Source organism: Salmo salar, chromosome 01 (genome assembly GCF_965601325.2).
Source record: "Salmo salar chromosome 01, fSalSal1, whole genome shotgun sequence".
NCBI classification, from domain to species: domain Eukaryota; kingdom Metazoa; phylum Chordata; class Actinopteri; order Salmoniformes; family Salmonidae; genus Salmo; species Salmo salar.
Genome location: NC_138291.1, coordinates 92,764,038 through 92,786,127, shown reverse-complemented (window position 1 = coordinate 92,786,127; position 22,090 = coordinate 92,764,038). Strand labels below are relative to the sequence as shown.

General features: G+C 41.6%; 2 protein-coding genes across 4 annotated transcripts in view; one reads left to right on the top strand and one right to left on the bottom strand.

Moving 5' to 3' along the window:
* Positions 1-272: 272 nt before the first annotated feature.
* Positions 273-17,832, bottom strand: csn1 (COP9 signalosome complex subunit 1). 2 transcript variants are annotated; one of them, XM_082955537.1, is made up of 14 exons: positions 17,545-17,832; positions 14,412-14,504; positions 14,064-14,245; positions 13,700-13,867; positions 13,084-13,219; positions 12,649-12,726; positions 12,461-12,521; positions 6,835-6,950; positions 6,286-6,380; positions 6,068-6,173; positions 5,754-5,834; positions 4,779-4,916; positions 3,885-4,019; positions 273-1,399 (listed from the first exon to the last, which is right to left on the bottom strand). In XM_082955537.1, the coding sequence occupies exons 1-14, from the start codon at positions 17,575-17,577 to the stop codon at positions 1,325-1,327; spliced, it is 1,497 nt and encodes a 498-aa protein (XP_082811663.1). In that variant the 5' UTR covers positions 17,578-17,832; the 3' UTR covers positions 273-1,324.
* Positions 17,833-18,103: 271 nt separating this feature from the next.
* The window catches only part of LOC106610281 (beta-1,3-N-acetylglucosaminyltransferase radical fringe), a 40,639-nt gene continuing 36,652 nt past the window's right edge, over positions 18,104-22,090 (top strand). Inside the window, exons 1-3 of one of the 2 annotated variants that reach the window (XM_014209550.3) lie at positions 18,104-18,888; positions 19,462-19,611; positions 20,317-20,933. In XM_014209550.3, coding sequence (XP_014065025.1) covers positions 20,418-20,933 — 516 coding nt within the window. In that variant the 5' untranslated portion in view covers positions 18,104-18,888; positions 19,462-19,611; positions 20,317-20,417. The remainder of the gene's footprint in view (positions 18,889-19,461; positions 19,612-20,316; positions 20,934-22,090) is intronic. The other variant, XM_014209559.3, reaches the window with a different exon arrangement.

Genomic DNA, 22,090 nt, shown 5'->3' with positions numbered 1-22,090 from the left:
TGGTTGTTTATTAAGCTAAACTTCAAGATTTCCACCAAGGACGTTTCCTCTGTGATCGTCACTCTCCCTTGCTTGGGTAAGGGACATTTGAGATACACTCAGATGTGACGATGTAAAACGTCATTCAAGGGTTGAGGGTTTAGGGCCGAGGGCTGTCTACTTTGAGTTTGAAACCCTGCCTTAAAATAGCAGTCCCGGGCTGAAAATCGACTTTTTCATATACATTTTTTCAAAAAAATTTTTTTTTACAAATGAACAGAGGCTACTCGAAATGAACTTTGATCACTTTTATTAGAATTTTTACATTGCAAAAAGTCTAAATTATTTTTCAAACCAAGAGGTACCAGATCCAGCCAAATATGTCCCAGAACAAAACAGTGCGGGATCCGGCTCAAATTAAGCACCGGCAACTGATAGATGCACACTCACTACATGTTCATGCTTTTTAAAATGTATGTAAATTGTAAAGTCTTTTATCCGTAAGGTATTTTTCGTTATATGTCGGACCCCAGTAAGACTAGGCGTCACTATGGGGATCCGAATAAAACAAATCAAATCATAACATTGAAAGTCATTGCAATCTTCCTCAAAAATTGTTTTTATTAGTATCAGCATTCTGTGCTTTAGTGGTCATAAATAAACAATGTTAAGGAGGGGTCTGTGTGTGTGTGTGTGTGTGAGAGAAATCGGCTTATTGTGCAAATTGTAAAAAAAGACATTGAGAGAAGACAAAAAGTCCTGACCAAGCTTCTGATTATCATACATATTTATTTTAAAATCAGATCTTGTGGACATTGGTTCTTAGGTATGTGTGTGTTCTGTTTAATCTTCAGTCGGTGAATTCAAAGTCTGTCATCATCAGAAAGAAAAATGAAAGTGCATCTCATACAAAGGAAAAAAAAAAGAGGACACTACTGAGAAGAGATAGCGCCACACACGCACACAGACTTCCCACTATAACATTAACACACCGATTGCTCATCAAGTCTTCAGTCTACACGGACGATCACGTTCACTTCTCACATGAACAAAGTCCTAGGCTGCGTCCAAAATGGCACCCTTATTCACTATATAGTGCACTACAGTTGACCAGAGCTCTATGGGCCAAACATGGTGCACTATATATTGAATAAAGGTGCCATTTGAGCTGCAACCTATTAAAGTTGACGTTTCAGTTTGTATGTTTCGTTCAGCAGGCAGATGCAGCACTGAGTCGGAGGAGGAGCCTCAGAGATGGAAGGATGGGGTGGAGGGGTGCTAGGTCCCCCTGGCGGAACCCACTGACATGGTAACTTCCTGTAAGACAGAGGTCTCAGGGGAAGGTTCACATGTTGGTGCTCATTCGTGATTGGCTGTTGGCAGAGTTAAGTTCGCCTTGGCTTCCCTCTCTGGGAGGAGACTGGAGGGAGATAGAGAGAGGGGGAGAGAAAGAGAGGAGAAGGGAAAAACAAGGTTGAGTGGTGGACGTTCTCTATAAGCAAAGCAGGGAAAAAGATATCTTAATTCTCATCTTGCACGCTGATGTGTTTACCAGTTTCCAGACGTAAGAACACATACAGTTAACTGCCAAAATAATGGAAACACTTGAGGAAACGAGGGATACAAAGTATATTGAAAGCAGGTGCTTCCACACAGGTGTTGTTCCTGAGTTCAGTAATAAACATCCCATCATGCTAAGGGTCATGTATAAAATTGCTGGGCGGGCCATTATTTTGGCTACCATGGTTATTAGGCTTGGGTATTTGGAAATAGCCACACGATGGTTTTTCAATACTGTCAAAACCGCTGAAACTATTTATTTGATGTTTTCCCAAAAAAGAATGATATTAATAGCTACTTTTTAAATAAATACCTAAAGTCAACTTGGGCAATACGTTAGGAGATAAAGCAAATCCTGTTCTTCATTTCACCTGTCACATTATGAAGCTTTCCATAGTTCCCCAGAACTAAATAGCACAATGGGAGAACGCAGGAGCAGATGAGTCCAGCTGTGTATTGACAGGGGTCGCGTTTTATATTGAAAGTCAGTGTTTTTTTTCTCTTCATAATAGAGTTATGAGGGGCGTTTTCCTTCACAGAAAATACATTAGTGCAACACAATCGGCAGAAAATATACTGAACAAAACGCAACATGCAACAATTTCTACGATTTTACTGAGTTAAAGTTCATAAGGAAATCAGTCAATTGAAATAAAAGTAATTAGGCCCTAATCTATTGATTTCACATGACTGGGCAGGGGTGCAGCCATGGGTCGGCCTGGGAAGGCATAGACCCACCCACTTGGCAGCCAGGCCCACCCACTGGGGAGCCAGGCCCAGCCAATCAGAATGAGTCTTTCCCCACAAAAGGGCTTTATTACAGACAGATATACTTCACAGCAAAACTTGTGACAAAAATGCACATTTTAGATTGGCCTTTTATTGTTCCCAGCACAAGGTGCACCTGTGTAATGATCATGCTGTTTAATCGGCTTCTTGATATACCACAAATGTCAGGCGGATGGATTATCTTGGCAAGGAGAAATGCTCACTAACAGGGATGTAAACACATCCGTGCACAAAAGTATAGAAAAATTATGTTTTTGTACATATGGAAAATTTCTGGGATCTTTTATTTCAGGTCATAAAACATGGGACCAACACTTTACATGTTGCGCTTTTATTTTTGTTCAGTGTAGCTACCCAGTTAAAAAAAAAAAAGTATAAGTTTCCCCGCGCTTGCTATTTTCCGCTGTCGCTATGCCCAAGGCTATAAATTCCTACCGCCAGCGGGTGAGTGCAGTTTGCCGTTCAAGACGTGATTTGCATCTCTGAGTAGCCCCCATTCAGTGGACTGCTAAGCCCTCGGCAGGCTGCTTTTGCATCTCTGGCGTTTAGCCTCCACTCAGAGCTGTTTTTGTTGTTTCTATAAACACCTTACATTTGTTGTGATTTTAATTTGATTAAACGTATTTGCCAATTTAAAAACAAAACAGCCACGTGGACTTAATGGATTTACATAATTGAGAATGACGCAAAGTGATACACCTAATAATTTACAATTTAAGTAGATAAATAATGATTATGCCCTAAAAATAGCCTACATTTTTGCCATTGATTTAATATAGTATATATCTGAGGCAATCCAAATCAAACTTTATTTGTCACATGCGCCGAATACAAAAAGTGTAGATTTGACCGTGAAATGCTTACTTACAAGCCCTTAACCAACAGCGCAGTTCGAGAAGAGTTAAGAAAATATTTACCATGTAGACTAAAATAAAAAGTAATAATTAAAAGTAACACAATAAGAATAACAATAATAAAGCTATATACAGGCAGCACCGGTAAATGGTTCCTATGCAGTGAAAATGGTACTCCCTAAACCCTTGTTCATCCTGTACATCAGGTGGCAGCTGATAGAATGTCCGTTTGTGAATTCTCAGAGTGGAGAAGTGCAACAGAAGCACAAAATGAGTCTGATGCCGAGCAGAAATAACAATAAGCATTTTAGATCAGTTTACAAAACGCTCGTTAGCATATTTAGCTAGCAGCCTCGACGGAAGGCGACTATAACTTGCGCAAATTTTTTGGAGCGACTGGGGGGGGGAGGAACAGAGACTCCTCTGAATCTAAGGTATTTTATTTCAGAACCCCTGACGTGTGGAAAGGAGCTGTGGTGGGTGGCTGAGAGGAGGAGGAGAGGAGAGGGGGAGGACAGCCTGGAGAGAGGACGGGGTGGACCAGAGGGCAAGCAGAGATGGGAAAGGGGAAAGAGACAGAAAGATAGTACACTGAAAGGGAGGCTGTTTGAGGCTGTTATGAGGGATGTCCATATCCCAGAGGGAGAAGAGCAAAGAGAAGGCCGTCAGAAAACCCCTGCGAGATACCATGCACAGCGGTACCTTGACGTGTATCTGGTTGCGCAGCACGGCAGCTCGTAGGATCATGGCTTTGGCTCGTCTCTGGAACTCTTTGCCCATGTGGATCGACTTCTCAAACGTGTGGCTACGCTGATCGACATCCCGCGCATACAGGATCTAAGATGAGGAGAGAGAGTACTTCATTGTCTGTCTGTCTGTAGAGAAACGTGCTTGGCATCTCAAAGAGAGAAGGGTGGAGAGAGACAGGCTGGGGATAAGAGCGATGTGACAAACCATTTGTGTCACTGTCAAATCAACATACCGTGTTGCATTACAAGTCTTGCATTAGAAGACAATGAAAGCGTGATCTGAGCTCATTTTGTGTGCATGTGTGTGTGAGAGAGATGGGGGGTGGATATGTGTCTTGACTCTTGAGTGTGTGTTACCTTGCTGTGAGAGTCTATACGTGCGTGTGCGTTACCTTGCTGTGAGAGTCTATACGTGCGTGTGCGTTACCTTGCTGTGAGAGTCTATACGTGCGTGTGTGTTACCTTGCTGTGAGAGTCTATACGTGCGTGTGTGTTACCTTGCTGTGAGAGTCTATACGTGCGTGTGTGTTACCTTGCTGTGAGAGTCTATACGTGCGTGTGTGTTACCTTGCTGTGAGAGTCTATACGTGCGTGTGCGTTACCTTGCTGTGAGAGTCTATACGTGCGTGTGCGTTACCTTGCTGTGAGAGTCTATACGTGCGTGTGCGTTACCTTGCTGTGAGAGTCTATACGTGCGTGTGCGTTACCTTGCTGTGAGAGTCTATACGTGCGTGTGCGTTACCTTGCTGTGAGAGTCTATACGTGCGTGTGTGTTACCTTGCTGTGAGACTCTATACGTGCGTGTGCGTTACCTTGCTGTGAGAGTCTATACGTGCGTGTGCGTTACCTTGCTGTGAGAGTCTATACGTGCGTTGATCAGTCCCTCCAGTATGAGCTGGGTCAGTTCATCCTCCAGAGCTAACACTGTGGTGTTGAAGGACTGGGACATCTTAGTCATGTCTGCAGACACGTACGGGCTGAAGTACTGACACACACACATTAACATCTTATTCATACATCCGCATGAAAAGTACAGAGATACTGTCGGCACACACACACACACACACACACACACGCCCCTCACCCAAACCACTATACCTAAACAAAACAACAGTATAGATTAGAGCAGACCTTCCTGCAAACACACCCAATAATACTGGCCATGGGAGCAGGGGACAGAACCTGCTCTGAATGGTTCATGTTCATTTTTTGACTACATATTTATAACATTCCACCAGCGTAACTCACACCCTCACCCCACTGTGGTAAAACAGAAAAGGCACACCAAGATGTCAAGTAGAACTAATTTAGTGCATAGTGGTCCAGTTAACCCTGGGTGTCCATCCACTACCTGCTGGTCCAGTTAACCCCGGTTATCCATCCACTACCTGCTGGTCCAGTTAACCCTGGTTATCCATCCTCTACCTGCTGGTCCAGTTAACCCTGGTTGTCCAAAGTGGCAGCCAATTGACAAGCTAGAGCTATGATCAAAAGTAGTGCACCATATAGGGAATAGGGTGCCATTTGGGACTTATCCCCTGTAGATGTTTGCCGCTCGGGGTCAGAGTCATTCAGAATCCTCAGCTAAATGTAGTTTTGATCACTGCCTGAGCTAGAAGTATGACAGAGAGAGAAGTTTGGTATCTGATTCTTTCCCTCCAGACGCATCATTACCTATTTTTTAAGTCGATGGGGGAACCCTTGATTGACAAATTGATTATTAGAACTCAAACGTAGTTGTGAGTGTACAAGGAAGACAACAGAATACCCCAGTATTATATGGAGTACTGTAAGAAAAATGTTTCTGTCCCGTCCGTCTCACCTGTATGAGAGCTCTGTTCCTGATCAGTGTGTAGAGGGTCTGTACGTGGGGGGCCAGATACATGTCTAACAGCAGGTTATCCTGAGAGAAAAGAGAGTGGCAGTCTGAATTTAGGACAGCTTTCAAACACGTGTTATGAACATCATCAACATAATGAAAATGCATCATTGTTTTCAACGTATCAAATCATGTTACCTGCTTTAGTTACTTTGTTTCATTCCTGTTTCCAACTACGCTACCTGTTTTATGTTATTCACATCAATGCATCATTAGTATTGATTACTGATCTTAGATCTTTAAAACATCAATCTCACCTTGATCTCATCCAGCATTTTGAGACAGGAAGCGTACTTTGACTCGTAGAACTTAAAGATGATGTCACGGACCTGAGGTTCCAACTCTAGGAATAATTTAAAGGAGCTGGGAGGACATAAAGACATGAATCAAAGATGGTGGATGGTAGGACATCTCAATACTATACATGAACCCACACAGTTTATACAGAAGAACACAGGCGTACACACGCACACACCTGCTTGAGATGACGTTTTTCTGCAGCTCCTGTCTGTCGAAGGTGGCGAGGGCACACATCCCTCCGTACACAGCTACATTACTGGGGGACAGGAGCTGGAGATGCACGCACACACGCAATCAATAACGCCATGCAGTACAGGACATTGGTACATCAACAGAAACAATAATCAGCATTTGTCTAGTAGCAATTGTTGATAAACAGTAACACATTATGGAAAACTCTACATTCATCAACAGCAACATTTCGTTTTTTATGCATGTTCTTACTTTCTCCGGCCACAGGGGACTGCGAAGGTACAGAGTACACTTTTAAAAAGACAACTCAGGGAAGTCACAGACTTCACCTTTAAGGTACTACACAGACAGAAAGACAGGCAGTTGCAGACAGGCAAGCCGACAGGCAAGCCGACAGACGACAGGCAAGCCGACAGACGACAGGCAGCCGACAGCGCGGCAAGCCGACAGGCAAGCCGACAGACGACAGGCAAGCCGACAGACGACAGGCAAGCCGACAGGCCTCTGTGAAGTCACAGACAGGCAGACTAACCTCAGCGAAGTCACAGACAGGCAGACTAACCTCAGCGAAGTCACAGTGGTCGAAGGAGGCCAGCAGGAAGCACTTGGCTGCTTGTTTGTACTTTCTGGAGGCCAACTCTGCTAGGCCTGGGGGACAGAACCACAGACAGACGGGGAGGAGGAACAACGAGAGATCAAATTAACCTGAAGAGTGTGTGGGGAGAATACCGGGTAAAAGTACAATGGATTAGTCGGTTTAAAACTAATCCATTTTCATTTAAACAAATGATTAGCATGAGCGTCTGCAACCTTTAAAGGTTGGCATCTGTTAGCGTGTTTGTTGAAGGTTGGCATCTGTTAGTGTTTTTACACCTTCTAGAGAACAACGGGTGAAAACACTTACAGTTGAAGTCGGAAGTTAACATACACCTTAGCCAAATACATTTAAAAACTCAGTTTTTCACAATTCCTGACATTTACTCCTAGTAAAAAGTCCCCGTTTTAGGTCAGTCAGGAACACCACTTTATTTTAAGAATGTGAAATGTAGGAATAATTATTATTTCAGCTTTAATGTCTTTCATCACATTCCCAGTGGGTCAGAAGTTTACATACACTCAATTAGTATTTGGTAGCATTGCCTTTAAATTGTTTAACTTGGGTCTACCCGAAACGGGTAGCCTTCAACAAGCTTCCCACCATAAGTTGGGTGAATTTTGGCCCATTCCTCCTGACAGAGCTGGGTGAATTTTGGCCCATTCCTCCTGACAGAGCTGGTGTAACTGAGTCAGGTTTGTAGGCCTCCTTGCTCACACACACCTTTTCAGTTCTGCCCACACATTTTCTATAGGATTGAGGTCAGGCCTTTCTGATGGCCACTCCAATACCTTGACTTTGTTGTCCTTAAGCCATTTTGCCACAACTTTGGAAGTATGCTTGGGGTCATTGTCCATTTGCAAGACCCATTTGTGACCAAGCTTTAACTTCCTGACTGATGTCTTGAGATGTTGCTTCAATATATCTACATCATTTTCCTCCCTCATGATGCCATCAATTTTGTGAAGTGCATCAGTCCCTCCTGCAGCAAAGCACCCCCACAACATGATGCTGCCACCCCCGTGCTTCACAGTTGGGATGGTGTTCTTTGGCTTGCAAGCCTCCCTCTTTTTCCTCCAAGCATAACGATGGTCATTATGGCCAAACAGTTCTATTTTTGCGTCATCAGACCAGAGGATATTTCTCCAAAAAGTACGATCTTTGTCCCCATGTGCAGTTGCAAACCGTAGTCTGGCTATTTTACGGCGGTTTTGGAGCAGTGGCTTATTCCTTGCTGAGCGGCCTTTCAGGTTATGTCGATATAGGACTAGTTTTACTGTGGATATAGATACTTTTGTACCCGTTTCCTCCAGCATCTTCACAAGGTCCTTTGCTGTTGTTCTGGGATTAAGTTGCACTTTTCGCACCAAAGTACATTCATCTCTAAGAGACAGAATGCATCTCCTTCCAGAGCGGCATGACGGCTGCGTGGTCCCATGGCGTTTATACTTGCGTACTATTGTTTGTACAGATGAGCGTGGTACCTTCAGGCGTTTGGAAATTGCTCCCAAGGATGAACCAGACTTGTGGAGGTCTACAATTTTTTGGCTGATTTCTTTTGATTTTCCCATAATGTCAAGCAAAGAGGCAGAGTTTGAAGGTAGGCCTTGAAATACATCCACAGGTACACCTCCAATTGACTCAAATGATGTCAATTAGCCTATCAGAAGCTTCTAAAGCCATGACATGTTTTTCTGGAATTTTCCAAGCTGTTTAAAGGCAGTCAACTTAGTGCATGTAAACTTCTGACCCACTGGAATTGTGATACAGTGAATTATAAGTGAAATAAACTGTCTGTAAACAATTGTTGGAAAAATGACTTGTGTCATGCACAAAGTAGATGTCCTAACCGACTTGCCAAAACTATAGTTTGTTCACAAGAAATTTGTGGTGTGGTTGAAAAACGAGTTTTAATGACTCCAACCTAAGTGTATGTAAACTTCCACTGTTGTACACACCAAATTGGCCATTGTTACCGATGTGTTGATTTTTCAGTGTGTTAAATGAACACTCATTGGTGTAAAATAACCCCAGTTTTGGTGTTAATACTAGAGTTGAATCAAAACTACACGCATCATTGTCATATTTCCCAGCATGCTCTTTTGCAGGTAGATTTTTTTTTATTGTTTGTTTCAATATCAATGTTTTTGCACATTGATTAATTACTCAATCTTTTGCTACTCAAATATAAAAAGGACATACATTTTCTTAACTAATCCAATATATTACTTGTTACTGAAATGGTTGTTCCAGTTTAGATGCTTTAGGTAGTCTCATATATTAGTCTTCCCAACCCTGGCCGTCATTGTGAATGCAGGTTGTGGGTAATTTTTGCCAAAGTTTAGATATCCCCACTCTGGCTGGATTTCAATAGGAATTACACATCAATTTGCAAACCAGCATAATGTGACTTGCAGGCATGCTGTGGCCTGTAAGACATGAATTTCAGGCCACTTTATTAGGGTAAAACTAGGACCTAAAATTAAGGCATATTAAATAAGTATTCTATTGTGTTAAAGGCCCAGTTTTTCCTGTGTTTTGTATAAAATTGTGCAACAGCTGATGAAACTAACACTTTAAAAAGTGTGAAAAGATTAGATCAGTGTTATTTCCTGAGAGTTGCTGGTTGAAAATAAAATGTACAAAGAACCTTCTAATCAGCCTGTTTGCATGGCCGGGAGTTTTGGCTTGCCTGGTGACATCACCAGGCGGTAAATTGATTAATAAATAACATTTGTAATATGTTATTATTCAAATGACAAAGCTACTGAATTAGTCATTATGTTCTTCATTCTTTCTGGTAAATTTTACATACACAAAAACAAACATTTGAAATCTGTCCCGAAATGCAATATATTTTTGACTTGAAATCAAATATTTAGTAAAATCTCTAGAATTAGTCAATAACAAAACATCTACGTATTCTTACAACTCTATCATAGGTGTATACCACTGTAACACCTGACTTTATTATATTTATTTTATTTGAGGTACTTTAACTTTGAAACGCGTAGTGATTTTTATTTATTTGCTTTATTTGAATGTTATGGTATGTTTCTTAAGTAAAATATATACTTGTAGTGATGTCCTATTTTTATTTGCTATTGTATTGTAATTTGAAATGTAATAAAAAAATTTAATAAACAGAGTTAAAATATATATATATATATATATATATATATATATATATATATATATATATATATATATATATATTTTAACTCTTTGTTTATTTTAATTTTTTAATTTTTGTCTATTTTAAATGGAAAACTATTACAGTAAGGTATTTCATTGTTATCTGGAAACGATTTGAAATACAAATGGTTGCATTGGGCCTTTAAAGAATAGCATTTTAATGTTGACATAATAGCTTAGGATCTGACTTAGTCAGTGATGGAAAAAGTACCCAATTGTCATACTTGAGTAAAAGCAAAGACACCTGAATAGAAAATTACTCAAGTAAAAGTGAAAGTCAACCAGTAAAATACTAATTGAGTAAAAGTCTAAAAGTATTTGGTTTTAAATATACTTAAGTATCAAAAGTAAATGTAATTGCTAAAATATACTTAAGTATTAATGTAAAGTATGAATCATTTCAAATTCCTTATATTAAGCAAACCAGTAGTCAGAATTTTTTTTCTTCTTTTTTTAAATTTACGGATAGCCAGGGGCACATTCCAACACTCAGACATCATTTACAAACGAAACATTTGTATTTAGTGAGTCCACCAGATAAGAGGCAGTAGGGATGAGCAGGGATGTTCTCTTGATAACTGTGTGAATTGGACACTTTTCTGTCCTGCTTTGCATAAAAAATGTAATGAGTACTTTTGGGTGTCAGGGAAAATGTATGGAGTAAAAAGTACATTCTTTTATTTAAGAATGTAGTAAAGTAAGAGTAAAAGTTGTCAGAAATGTAAATGGTGAAGTACAGATACCCAAATATTTTAGCTATTTTTGCAACCGGAATTCTGGGTAGGTAAGTTGGCGGTGGTGCGAAAGGGCTGGGTTTTGATGAATAAACAAGTTGTTGTAGGTGTGTCGAGGTTTGGCCCCTCAGTGGCCAATCAGAACGTGCTCCATGGCTAAATATGTGGTTGCTTCAAGTTGTGCATTTACAGTCTTATGTATTGCGTTGTCATCAACTCCAATTCAAATGTTAGTCCATTATAGCCTAGTTCGTTAAATAGCCTGCCCCATATTTGCAAAATATTTTGAACATGTTTGCAGTCCACATTGTTCTAATTGCATTCACACTGATATAAGGGCTAGTCCTGTGGTAAATTGTAGTCTGGACATGGCAAACATAGTCAATAAGTAAGATTAAATTCACTAGGCTATTGATAAGGCCTAAAAAAACAGTGTACAATTATAATCAAATTATAATAAATATTTAAGTTGTTTAAAGGTAATGACTGAAACTGTATTTAGACACCATAAAGGCAGACTATGAAGGGTTTTATGCACAGCCAAACATTTCACAGGAGCTGGATAAAGAGCCAATATAAAGAGAACGGGGGAACGTCCACTCATTTACTGCTATAAATGTATGTTTTATAAACATCATGGAACCATCTTGGCGATCATATTTGTACTTCTCCAGAAATAGCATTGCATTCGAGCCATGTATGTTCTCACCATAAACCCATGGATGGTAAATCTTTCTTATAAGTTAATCAAATTAAACAAAAGCAATCAGTCTTTTAAATGAACAACAATATTTTTTAAATAGGATCGTGTCAGAAGCATGATGTCATAAATCACATCTCCTGTGCCATGAGCATAAGGCACTGTGTGCACACGTAGCCCTAAGAGCTTGGGCAGGAGGCATGGATGCTTGTCCTATCCACTGAATATAGCTTATTCAATAGTATGCACTAACCCTTCAACAGGCATAGTTATAACAAACATGTAGCCAATTGGCTTCCATATGAAAATATTAGCTTACACACATTGCATTCGCATTTTGAAAATGCACCACATGTTCGAGCCATGGACAATTGGACATTGCCCAAATGTTATAATAAGATTAGGCTACCATAGCCGTTGATATGGCCTGTTAGTGACATCGCCACGTGAAAGGTAAACAAACGAACAGGCTAATAGCCATGTCTACAAGTGGATTCAGCACCAATGACAGTGATCGTAATTCCTGTGATTTGACAGTTAGGTGCAAAAGAGGAAAGTGGAAGACTAGGCTACTGTGCGCCTCCGCTGGCAAAATTGATGCCATAACCAATTGCGTTACAGCTAAGACCAGCTTTTGGTGAGTCTTAAATATCACCAGTAGCGCCGCTTGAAATTGGCACATTGGCGCACATTTAAGGACACACCTCAAATATTTCCACCACTCCAACCCTAGCGCAAGCAAGCTGATATGACCGGTGACTTACCAACCCTGGTGCCAGAATAGGAAAATAACAGAGCGCTGGCTTTTACAAGTCGAAATTGCCAAAGAGCATGCGTTTGATAACAGTATGTTTGAAAATAGAGCCCTCATTGTTAATTTAACACTGGAAAATTCTCTGTACATCTCTTTGTAGCACAACAAAGAGTGAATTACCTGCAGCACATTTTAATTTGGTGAGGACTGACTGACTCTGGCAATCTCTCTCCCCTCGTTGCTGAAACAAAAAGAACAAAGATATTCCCTCAGTAAAGAAGACATTCCTTCAGTAAAGAAGAACACTTCTGGGTTTGTCTTTTAGAAGACAGAAGACTTAAGTTCTCTCAGAGGAACCCATAACTTACCTCTGCTATCTCTGGAGTGGATTCAGCTTTGCTCACATAACTAAGGACGTGGGACCAGTTCTGGAGGTAGACGCTAACCTGATAGATGAAAACACACATTTCAGTAAGACACCCTATAGGACACAAATTTCAAGACTGCCCTCTACTGTTTGTCAGTGGAGTTAATCAGATCACAGAGAAAGCAAGAGTTCAAGCGAGTGAGGGAGAGAGAATGAGAGAGGAATATCAAATCAAATCTTATTGGTCACATACACCTGCTTAGCAGATGTTATTGCAGCGAAATGTGAAGCGAAATTCTTGTAAAAAAAATTGCCTTGGGGCTAGAAGCTCGGCTGCCCTCTCTATCGGCGCCCTTAAAAACAATATAGCCCTTCTGCTCTCTGGACAAAAAAGAATACATCAGAACATTGACCACTAACTATAATGATGACATACCTTGATGACATTAAGACACATGTTTATGACATGCTTGGCACTAGTGCAGTAGTCTCGGGCTCGGGAGTAGCACTTGAGGGCATTGCTGAGGTCACCGCAGTCCAAGTAGTGGTCCCCAAGATCATCATGACCTCGCCTGAAGGGAACATAAATAGTATTGAGAGGGTTCGGGTCAGTACCAGAGGGGTGGAAGGTAGCCTAGCCGTTAAGGGCGTCGGGCCAGTAACCGACTAGGTGGAAAATCTGTCGATGTGCACTTGAACATAGCACTTAACCTTAATTGCTCCTGTAAATCGCTCTGGATTAGAGCATATGCAAAATGACTTAAATGTCAAATATAGGCAGGAAGGGAAAATGTCTGTTTCTCCCCCTTTGGCCTGAACAAAACACTATGCAGAGTGACTGCTCTACAAATGAACTTTACAACTTTTCATTGCAAATTACCTTACATTAAAAACTAGTACTACTTGTCAACTACTCAGTGATTACTTCTAAGTGATCAATATTTAGAAATCAATCCAGCACCTTACTCAGGCCGATCCTCTCGGAGGTGAGGATTATTCAAATCGGGTTTATTATCTACTTGGTGTTAACAACCGTAGCTTCTCCAATCCACCTGATGCTCTCTTTGATGGAGTTGCCTTTGTAGTTCTTCAGGTCAGTGTCCAGTTTCTCCAGTTTGAGCAGGGCTTTTTTCCTGGTCGACTCGGCCCACGCTGTGTCCAGAGGAGGGGGATCCACTGCCCCGCCCTCCACAACGGCATCTGTAGCCACCTGGACCTCTCTGAACACACACACACACACACACCACACACACACACACACACACACACACACACACACACACACACACACACACACACACACACACACACACACACACACACACACACCTCAAATGAATCAAACACTCAACGAAAACAACTGAAGACACTTTCCAACAACAGGCTAAGCTAGGCCCGAGCTACAGCTACACGTACCTGGTGGCCTCTGTGAGTTTGCGGTGGATCTCCTCATACACGTCAACGTTGAAGGTCCTATGGACAAAGGACAGGGCCATCTTCAAGGCTTCAGCCCGGAGCTGGGGACAGTGCTCTGCTATGAACTGCAGCCTCTCAATGCGCATCAGACCACTGTAGCTGGACGCATACTGCTCCAGGTCCTAGAGAGAGAAAGACCGACACACACACACACACACACACACACCTCAGTGAGATTCATTTTATCTCAGTAGAAACGTGTAATTTGTGTTGTATTGGAGTCCAGTCTACATGAAACAAGTGGGCCTTTACAATATTAGTAGGGGGAAACCCTGGGTAGATTCATACCAGCGTGGGGTTTTCCACCACATAGTTGACATCTGGTGCATTCTGCTGGTCCTCTTGTGGGTCAGCATCTATCTGCATGGGCTCCACAACCCCCTGAGGAAGAGAGGACATACACTGAAAAGTGTCATATAACAGTGTGGAACAATCAATGAGGGGAATACTGACTGCAATAGGGCTGTCCCCGACTAAAAAAGTCTGGAGTCTGATAAGCAGTTGATTTGATTGCACCGGTCTGGGCTCAGACTTGCTGCTCTGGGTAAAAAAAAAAAAAGACAGCGAGTGACTGTGTGACTAGCACCCGTTGTCACTCTTTCCTCCCTGCTGCAGTGACCACCAGTGTTAATCGTGCTGTCCGTGTTGCTGAAGCCGCAACATAATTACAGCCATTTCTGACTGAAAGGTTCTGTTACTGAAATCCCTCATTTGTTTAGGAAAAACATTCCCTATTCCTTCAACTTTTGCTCTCATTACATGACACATGTAAGCGTTGCATGGATGTGACCAATAGGGCCTGACCTATAGCCCATCATAATCACATCAATAAATTGGTTATAACAAACTCGGAACGCCGTAACAGCAAAATGGATGCAGAGGACATGACAAACTTGAAACAGGGGTATGTTTACTGGTTGCTAATGAGGTAAATGGGGAAGTCAGATGTGTGGAAAAAATGTCACATTAAACAAACACTCAAACAGGCAACAGAAGCAGGATCTGTCTTATTTATGTACATGTACATTACCAGCGTAAAGTTTGGACACACCTACTCATTCAAGGGTTTTTCTTTATTTAAAAAAAAAATTCTACATTGTAGAATAATGAAGTCACCAAAACTATGAAATAACACATGGAATCATGTGTTAACCAAAAAAGTGTTAAACAAATCAAAATACATTTTATATTCGAGATTCTTCAAAGTAGCCACCCTTTGCCTTGATGACAGCTTTGCACACTCTTGGCATTCTCTCAACCAGCTTCATGAGGTAGTTACCTGGAATGCATTTCAATTAACAGTTGTTCCTTGTTAAAAGTTAATTTGTGGAATTTCTTTCCTTTTTAATGCGTCTGAGCCAATCAGTTGTGTTGTGACAAGGTAGGGGTGGTATACAGAAGATAGCCCTATTTGGTAAAAGACCAAGTCCATATTATGACAAGAACAGCTCAAACAAGCAAATAGAAATGACAATGTATCATTACATTTTTTACATTTACATTTTAGTCATTTAGCAGACGCTCTTATCCAGAGCGACTTACAGTAGTGAATGCATACATTTCATGCATTTTTTTTTTGTTGTACTGGCCCCCCGTGGGAATCGAACCCACAACCCTGGCGTTGCACACACACCATGCTGGCGTTGCAAACACCATGCTCTACCAACTGAGCCACAGGAAAGACTACTTTAAGACATGAAGGTCAGTCCATGAGAAAATTTTGCAAAAACCATCAAGCACTATGATGAAACTGGCTCTCAAGAGGACCGACACAGGAAAGGAAGACCCAGAGTTACCTCTGCTGCATAAGATAAGTTAATTAGAGTTAACTACACCTCAGATTGCAGCCCAAATAATTGCTTCACAGAGTTCAAGTAACAGACAAATCTCAACATCAACTGTTCAGAGGACTGCATGAATCAGGCATTCATGGTCAAATTGCTGCAAAGACCACTACTAAAGGACATCAATAAGAAGCAGAGACTTGCTTGGGGCAAGAAACACGAGCAATGGACATTAGACCAGTGGAAATCTGTCCTTTTGTCTGATTAGTCCAAATGTGAGATTTTTGGTTCCAACCGCCGTGTCTTTGTGAGACGCAGAGTAGGTGAACGGATGATCTCCGCATGTGTAATTCCCACCATGAAGCATGGAGGAGGAAGTGTGATGGTGTTTGCTGGTAACACTGTCTGTGATTTATTTAAAATTCAAGGCATATTTAACCAGCATGGCTACCACAGCATTCTGCAGCAATACGCCATCCCATCTGATTTGCGCTTAGTGGGACAATCATTTGTTTTTCAACAGGACAATGACTCAAAACACACCTCCAGGCTGATCAAGGAGAGTGATGGATTGCTGCATCAGATGACCTGGCCTCCACAATCACCCAATCTCAACCCAATTGAGATGGTTTGGGATGAGTTGGACTGCAGAGTGAAGGCAGAGCAGCCAACAAGTGCTCAGCATATGTGGGAACTCATTCAAGACTGTTGGAAAAGCATTCCAGGTGAAGCTGGTTGAGAGAATGCCAAGAGTGTGCAAAGCTGTCATCAAGGCAAAGGGTGGCTACTTTGAAGAATCTCAAATATAAAATATATTTTCATTTGTTTAACACTTTTTTGGTTACTACATGATTCCATGTGTGTTATTTCATAGTTGTGATGTCTTCACTATTATTCTACAATGTAGAAAAGACTACTAATAAAGAAAAACCCTTGAATGAGTAGGTGTGTCCAAACTTTTGACTGGTACTAATATAAATATATATATATACACACACACACACACACACACACAATTTTCTTTTTTTTTTTTGCTGCTGCTCTACTACATGTCGGTCGACCAACAGCCTATTGACCAAACATTCGACCAGTCGACTAAATGGGGTGAGCCCTAGTCTGCAACCAGGTTAACAAGGTACACTAACACTAACGTTACACTCCCACAATGGCCAGGTCGCTCATGTCCTACTGGATATTTACATTGGAGACACAATGTACAATTTAAAAAAGGGTTTGCTAAACTACTAGCTGACTTAGCTAACGAGCTAGCTAGTTAAATACCCCATGACTGTCAAAAGTGTCTGCACTGAAGCCATAAATTACCAGCGAACAGCTTCCTGAAATGCATAGGCACCTTTCTCAAAATCGAGTAGATCATTCTAACACCTAGTTGGTATAGAATAACAATTAATGGAAATATAACGCTGTATATTTAGCTATATGAAGTTGCGAAAGTTAGCCTAGCTTGCTAGTACAGCTAGCGGCCCTAACTAGCTACTCGACTGACCATTGCAAGGAGGCTCTCGTGCTTAACGAATTTTCCTCGCTCCCAGGTAAACGCGGGCACAGCCTTCTCCAAGTGCATCCCCGCCACACCGTTGCTGTGTAAAAATGCATCCAAATCGATTATTAATTACCTGAAAGTTGAATACTTGCACAGGCAAAGGCATCTTTTCCAGTTGCTGTCGTTCTGCATCAACAGCGGTTATCACATCCGGCGCATGGGTTCACAGCAGGGATCGTTACGTAAAGACGTCTGCTCCGCTCCAGATGTGTCAGATACCGACGAAAAAAAGATTAAACATGGTCGAAAACTGATAGGTAGCCTAATCTGTAACCGTTAAGATACGAATTAGTTCATAAAGGAAGACATGAATAACTTACATTGATAAATAATAACATTTTGAGATCAACCTTGCGATGAATACATGTTTACTTTTCACGCTACTTTAGGGGTTTTGTCGCGAGTTTTTGGTCTTACAACTTCTCTATTGTCAGCACAAAATAGTTTACGACAGCCTTCCACCCAGAGCGAAAATAGCAACACAGTGGCAACAGCTGTAGCCTGGGGTGTAATCATTTGTCCAAACAGTTTGCTTCCGTGTAAGACAAGTTTTGCAACAGAATCGGCGTAATGAATACACCCCTAGGATACTACGCTACAGGGACAGATTTATTATGCAGAAATCGATCCGCCATTTCCTGGTTGCAAAAATTCTGATAGTTCGCCTAATTTCAGTTTGTGACAAAACAAGCAGTCATCGGGTAGAGAATCAGTGTACGATCTAAACCGCGGGGAAATGTATATTTTCATAAACAATAATATTGTATATTCATCTGTTTGAAGCTGGCGTGTAAAACCGAATGTAAAAGACGCAAAAACGAAACGTCAGCACGGGAAGCATAGAAGTAACACACATAGAACAGAAGTACCGCTTCTTACACTTGCTTTCAATGTGAATGAAATATCTATAACTCATATTTCTATGTGAATTTGTTCGGGTCTCCCAAAAAGTTACATATTGTAACAAGGGCCAGGTCAGCATCACCAGCCAGAGGGCGCTCAGTTTCAGATGATTTTATTTTGAAGAGGAAGTTAATAGTAGGTGGTTTGAGAGGAATCGGAGAAACAGAAGCCGTTTATAATCGCAATGGAAACACATGATGTTGTTTGATTCACTTGCATTTGACTTGCGGAGTGCACACCTTGGCTACTTTTTTATCGCGGTCGTATAAGCGAGCTACTGAAAGCGATGGTTAAAGTTTGAGACCGATCGAATTAAAGTCAAGACGATGAGACAAAAAAGAGACGATCGTTGAAGAGGATTAAAAGCGCCCGGAAACCTTTATTTATCTCTTCTTTGATCAGATTCTGCTCACTTAATTCATTATTGGTGACCAGTTCCCTGGTGTTTTGTTGTTGCAGTTGCACATCAGAGGAAGATGTAAAACCATAGCCATGTGGTTTATTTTCTTTCCATGTAAGTTATTAGGCCTACAATGTAGCTATTTTCTTCATCACAGAATACGTGTTTTAAGTAAATCGGCATACTTAGGGTTATTTTACATTATTGCCACAAGATCGACTAGGAAGTGCTACATTTTCATATAATGTAGCCTAATTCTAAATAATTTATTAGACCACAGACTCTTGCCTCTCTTGTTTACCGTAGGACAGCCTACATGCACGAAATGGACACAAAACAACTCCTAAACATCCTTTTAAACTTTAAATTGACTTTTTAATAGCCAATAATGTTGCTAAATCGCATGGTTTTTGCATTCATCATTTTTTTAAATCACCAAACCCACAGCAGTCAGACCTGTTTCTATTGGCAGTGCCCCAATCTGCCAGATTCTCGATGCATAATCTTCAGAGAAAAAAAACGATGTTTCTATTTTTGACTGTTTTAGACAAACCCAAACTAGGCACATTAACATTTGTTTTATGCATTAGGGTTATTTATTTACATCCCTCCTGTAAATTATTAATATCTAATTCATAAACCATTCTTTCTCCTTCATGCTATATCCACATATCTATATGTGCTAAGAGCTCATATTTCTCTAAGGAGGCTAATTTTAGTAAAGAAAAAAAGGGTTGGATTACATCACTCTGCTTCCTACAACTGACATCTGTTACCAGTTGAAGTATCATTCCCTCTGAAAATAGCAGCAAACAGGAAATTGCTCACACACTGAAGGTAAGTCTTGCTAGTTAATGTGACACGTATAAACTGACTGACAAATTGCAGGGCATGAGTGACGATGTGCACAGAGGAGAACTTCCAGACTCTACATGCCTGTTTTTGCCAATTCAGCAAAAGTTAGTTGTCAGACAGAAGAAATAGCGTCTGCCATTTGAGATGGACAGAATATTTATACAGTTGTACAGTGAAAACTTGGTCCTTTTACGCAGAAACAGTCTGATCTGTCTGTCATCCAGGCTACAGTAAACCCAGTACAGGAGCCAGTTTCCAGCTAGATTATCTTCTCAAGTGTGTCACTGTCATTTTATGATCAAATCAAATCAACCTTTATTTGCCACATGCGCCGAATACAAGTGTAGACTTTACCGTGAAATGCTTACTTACAAGCCCTTAACCAACAGTGCAGTTCAAGAAGAAGAAAATATTTACCAAGTAGCCAAAAATAAAAAGTAACACAATAACAATAACAATAACGAGGCTATATACAGGGAGCACCAGTACCGCGTCAGTGTGCAGGGGTACAGGCTAGTTGAGGTAATCTGTACATGTCGGTGGGGGCGAAGTGACTATGCATAGGTAACAAACAAACAGCGAGTAGCAGCAGTGTACGGGGGGGTGTTGTCAATGTGAATTGTCCTGTGGCAATTTTTATGAATCAGTCTAATGGCTTGGGGGCGATGATGATGTTGTGTGTTGAAGTCTCTTCAGGTTCCCGTGTGAGGTTATGAAGATGGGACGCGGCGGTGTGTGGAGCAAAGCTGGCGCTGGCGGCTGACAGGCCCCTTCAGTGGCCAATCAGGATGCATGTCTCCTCGATGGGTGTCAGCAAGCTCTGCTTCCTGTTCTCCCTGGCTCTCTGTGCTTTGTTGCTCCTCATCCCCACCCTCCAGCCCTCACAGCATCAGGGGGACTTGCCCCAGCCCAGGGCCCACAACAAGCCTGCCCGGCACCCTGGACGTCTGGTGGTTCCTCTCCAGGCAGATATGGGGAAAGTGACAGTGGGGCGTAATGGGATTGATGGTGACTCTATGGGGCAGAGCACACCAAGAGAGACCAAGAGGACTGTGGATGGGGACTGGGTGTATACAGCTCGTCGAGCTGACACCCAGGGCACTGGGAAGCATACAGACTCTCAGACAGGGTCAGAGGGGGACTTCCTCCACAGAGCTGGGGGTGTGACGGGGGCTGGAGGGTCTCAGCCCAGGAACCCTCTGGAGCTGAAAGACATTTTCATAGCGGTGAAGACCACCAGGAAGTACCACAAGTCCAGATTGGATCTGCTGTTCCAGACCTGGGTGTCCAAAGCCAAAGAACAGGTAGGGAGGAACACACACGTAGGCATACATATACACACACGTTTTGTCCACAGGGTAGATCATCTCCTTTGTCTTGTACTGTTACCAAGTCCTCCAGACAGAGCATTTTTCCAAAGTACACAAGGACATCTCTCTCTCTCTCTCTCTCTCTCTCTCTCTCTTCTCTTTCTCCTCTCTCTCTCTCTCTCTCTGAACATATCATATAGAACATACCCTCAGAGGTAGTAATAACACCTGTGGGAAGAGGGGCATTCTTCTTACCAAACCACATGATGATATAGAATATATCATTAAGCAATGAGGCACGAGAGGGGTGTGGTATATGGCCAATATACCATGGCTAAGGGATGTTCTAATGCACGACACATCGCAGAGTGCCTGGATACAGCCCTTAGCCGTGGTATATTGGCCATATACCCCAAACCCCGAGGTGCCTTATTGCTATTATAAACTGGTTACCAACGTAATTAGAGCAGTAAAAATAAATGTATTGTCATACCCATGGTATACGGTCTGATATACCACAGCTGTCAGCCAATCAGCATTCAGGGCTCGAACCACCCAGATTATAATATAGAATATATCATATATATTCTCTCATCCATTTATATGCAGATGATAGTTTTATACTCAGCTGGCCCATCACTGGATTTTGTGTTAAACGCTCGACAACAAAGCTTTCTTAGTGTCCAACAAGCTTTCTCTGCCCTTGTCCTGAACACTTCCAAAACAAAGGTCATGTGGTTTGGTAAGAAGAATGCCCCTCTCCCCACAGGTGTTATTACTACCTCTGAGGGTTTAGAGCTTGAGGTAGTCAACTCATACAAGTACTTGGGAGTATGGCTAGACGTTACACTGTCTTTCTCTCAGCACAAATCAAAGCTGCAGGATAAAGCTAAATCTAGATTTGGTTTCCTCTATCATAATCACTCCTCTTTCACCCCAGCTGCCAAACTAACCCTGATTCAGATGACCATGCTAGATTTTATATATATTTTCTTTAACCTTTATTTAACTAGGCAAGTCAGTTAAGAACAAATTCTTATTTTCAATGACGGCCTAGGAACAGTGGGTTAACTGCCTTGTTCAGGGGCAGAACGACAGATTTTGTACCTTGTCAGCTCGGGGATTTGAACTTGCAACCTTTCGGTTACTAG

Excerpts from the sequence above, each read along its gene's own strand:
- csn1 (XM_082955537.1), bottom strand. The coding sequence starts at position 17,577 with ATGCCTTTGCCTGTGCAAGTATTCAACTTTCAG. Across the intron at positions 13,220-13,699 it reads TCCATCAAAGAGAGCATCAG|GCGAGGTCATGATGATCTTG; the intron begins GTGGATTGGAGA and ends TGTTCCCTTCAG. Across the intron at positions 6,381-6,834 it reads CTGTCTGTGACTTCGCTGAG|CTCCTGTCCCCCAGTAATGT; the intron begins GTTAGTCTGCCT and ends GTGCATCTCCAG.